The following is a 3,919-nucleotide window of genomic DNA, read 5'->3' on the forward strand; positions in this document are numbered from 1 at the left end:
AACGAGCATGGATTCACGACATGAAAGTATTTCCGTCAACACTACATCAGGTAGTAAATTTCCTACACCTTGGGGGTACAGCAAATTCGTGGTGATCAAGCTATGGCACGAGAATGTTACAAGACTTGCTTAAAATCCACTGTAGAACATATCCAAAAGGAACCACATGTCATTGAATTACATGGACCAGAAAATTTGACAGAAGTGAAGTTGACAAAAAAAGACAAGAAGGTCTTCATAGGAGAAGACGTGTCATCCTACATAGAAGCTAACTTAATTGAATTCTTAACAACAAGACTAGACGCGTTTGCATGGGACCATGGTGATATCACTGGAATCAGTCCTGATATCATTACATACAAACTAAACGTTGATCCCAACTATGCCCCTGTTCAACAGAAAAGACGCAAATTTGGACCAGAAAGAAACAAGATAAGTAACGAAGAAGTCGACAAGTTATTGAAAAATGGAATGATTCGTGAAGTCGATTACCCAGAATGGTTGGCAAACGTAGTAATCGTACAAAAGAAGAACGACAAGTGGAGAGTATGTGTTGACTATACGGATCTGAACAAAGCATGTCCTAAAGATCTGTATCCATTGCCACACATTGACATAATGGTCGACTCTACAGCAGGACATGAACTGCTTACTTTCCTCGACGCGTCGAGTGGTTTTAATCAAATACGAATGGAACCGTCGGACGCAGAGAAAATGACCTTCGTGACGGACAGGGGCATATATTGCTACTTAGTAATGCCTTTTGGATTAAGAAATGCGGGAGCAACTTTTCAGCGACTGGTGAATAAAATGTTCAAAGAACAAATAGGCAATACAAAGGAGGTGTATATTGATGACATGGGGTAAAATCAAAAAATGCTGATGATCGTGTCCAGGATTTGAAGCAAGTATTTGAAGTGCTAAGGGCATATAATATGAAACTCAACTCATCCAGTGCAACTTCGCAGTATCGTCAGGAAAGTTTTTAGGGCACATGGTGACTAGGAGAGGAATAGAGGCAAGTTCGGAGCAAATAAAAGCTATTTCTGAAATTACAAGTCCGAGGTTTGTTAAAGAAGTACAAAATCTGACATGACGAGTTGCGGCACTCAACAAGTTTATATCACGATCGTCAGATAGATGCAAACCGTTCTATGATGTACTCAGAAAAATAAAGGGTTTGAATGGGAATCAAGACATGAGACGGCCCTGGAAGCATTAAAAAAATACTTATCTACAGCTTCACTATTATCTAAGCCCATCCCGGGTGAAACGTTATATGTGTACTTGTTGGTAACAGATCATGCCGTCAGTGGTGTTCTTGTGCGAGAAGAAGACGGGTCATAGCTTCCTGTCTACTATGTGAATCAAAGTCTACTAGACGCAGAAAATAGATACACGTCCTTGGAAAAACTGGTGTTAGCCCTCTCCATGACTTCAACAAAGTTGAGGCACTATTTTGAAACATACAAAATATGTGTCAAGATAAATTACCCATTGAAGAATGTGCTGAGCAAGCCAGAGCTGACAGGTCGAATGGCAAAATGGTCAATACGTCTGAGCACGTACGACATTACTTACGATTCTCGAACAACCATCAAGTCTCAAGCATTAGCTGATTTTGTGGCCGACTTCAGTCCTAACCTATTATGTCAAGCAAATCAAGAACTTCAACACTTGATTTCTACTGTAAAGGTGGAGCCCTGGTCACTATACACAGATGGTGCATCCAACATCAATGGGACATGCCTATGACTAGTACTAAAATTGCCACACGGGGACACCTTGGTATATTCTATATGTTGTGAGTTTAAAGCAACGAATAATGAATCTGAATATGAGGCATTAATAATTGGGATAATGATAGCTCTGGACCTGAACATAGTACACTCAGAAGTCAATTGTGACTCTTTACTCATTGTGAATCACGTAAAGGGAACTTATGAAGCTAAGGATAACAAGATGATGGCATACCTGAAAATTATCAAGAGGCTACAAAGTAAATTCAGTTCTTTTACAATACGAAAAGTCCCAAGGGAACAAAACATTCAGGCAGATGCCTTGGCAGGTATTGGAGCAGTATCTCGACAAATGAACATCTTGAACATCCCTAATATTCACATTCTGAAACCAGCTATGGAGAGGAATGAGGAAAAATATTATGTCATGGATATAGAGGAAGGAGAGCATCATGGTTGGATGACAAAGTACAAGGAGTTCCTCTCAAAAGACATCTCCTTTAACAATAAAAGTGAAGCTACAACATACAAAATGAAGGCATCCAGGTTTTGTTTGATTGATGGCATACTATTCAAAAAATCTGTTAGCGGCTTGTTACAGAGATGTCTAGAGAAAGGAGAATATGAACAAGTGTAACATCCCCAAATTCAGGGTCAGGATTGGGTGTCACTAAACAACTTTAAATAATATAAACCTGTATATTAAAAAAAAATACAGATAACACCTCATTTCTCCGGATCGCTTACAGGTTATGGTATGAAACAAGAATTTAACCTTCTAAAATTACCATATCTAAATATAATTTCATTACCTCTTTACTAATTTCCTCGTATTGATCACCCTGACAACTCCAAATCCCCTTCAGCTGGAATCTCTTCACTTTTGCTCTCATTTGATACTGAAAGAAATAGGATTTCATAAAGCAAGAGTGAGACAAAAATGCCCCGCAAGTATCATAAATGGTTTCCAAGTATCAGATCAAAGAAACTTCTGGAAACGATTTTTGAATGATTTTAAAACATTTTTATTTATTTAAAACAGTTGAGCGAATAAAACATCGGCCCTTTTTGGCCTTTAATCATAAATCACATTTTTATGCAAAAGAACAGTGAGTGTTTCACTGATTCATCTCTTTGACTAAAATCTTTGTTTGATTTTGTAATCATAAACTATTCAAGAAGGAATGTCATTAATGGCGATCAATAATAAATTAGACTGGACACTAGAAACCAACATATGCACTATAACCTGTTGATCAGTCAAGATATAGTGCGGATCTATACCCAACTGCATAGACCCACCAACATATGGGGTATCCAAGCAACTATGGCCTAATAATCAAGGGTCCAGCCTTCCCTGACCCTTAGGGTCCAGCTTATTCCTGGCCCTCATCGTAACCATCCAGTCCGTGGAGTATTTTGATGTCAAATCATTTTGATTTCAAAACATCCCTATTCTGGGTTCGCAAATAACCCGAAAGAATGGGTATTTGCTCAAGAGATCAATCGATAATCAAGGAACAAGATCAAAAGGCACTTGCATAAATAAGAGTAATTAAAACAAAATATAAAAACATTTAACTATTCTGAACTTAGAATATGAACGAAGAAATATTTGCAGTATTTTAGAAGAAAGTTTAGGAATACTTGCCTCAATTGATAACCCTCTGATCTTTAACTATCTGTCATAACACTAAATCCTGATGTATCTGTATTTCCATTGACAGGCTACTTGACCTTTCTTGTCATTCACCATTTCAGGTTTATATTTATTCTGAATCCACTCGTTTCATTACTACACGTAATCAGGCTTTACTTTTACAATCTATGTCTGGCCTTGAATGATTCGCACTATGTGTATCTATCATAAAAGATACCATTTAATTAACTAACAATATATAATTATCTAGTCTATAAGTTTATTCTTATCGTCTACCCGCTAGATAATAACAGATAAGGATCATCTTTAATCATATCTTATAAAGTTTAATAGACATGCGGACTCATAGTTCATATAATACATAAACACATGAGTTACATATCACATATTTCATATAACATATAACTCAGTTCGTCAAAACACTCGACTCGGTATGTTTAAAATTGAAATTGAGTCGAATTACAATTTTACGATAATTACGCGACTCAGAAATGTTTACAAAATTAAGCGGCCTTTCGAA

The 3,919-nt window shown here is 37.0% G+C and overlaps 1 protein-coding gene across 1 annotated transcript; it reads left to right on the plus strand.

Annotated features, from left to right (window-relative positions):
* The first annotated feature begins 1,860 nt into the window (after window positions 1-1,860).
* On the plus strand, window positions 1,861-2,376 carry LOC141665880 (uncharacterized). Its single transcript, XM_074471863.1, has one exon. It carries the CDS (start codon window positions 1,861-1,863, stop codon window positions 2,374-2,376), a length of 516 nt encoding a protein of 171 aa, XP_074327964.1.
* The last annotated feature ends 1,543 nt before the right edge of the window (window positions 2,377-3,919 follow it).

This window comes from Apium graveolens, chromosome 6 (genome assembly GCF_009905375.1).
Source record: "Apium graveolens cultivar Ventura chromosome 6, ASM990537v1, whole genome shotgun sequence".
NCBI classification, from domain to species: Eukaryota; Viridiplantae; Streptophyta; class Magnoliopsida; order Apiales; family Apiaceae; genus Apium; species Apium graveolens.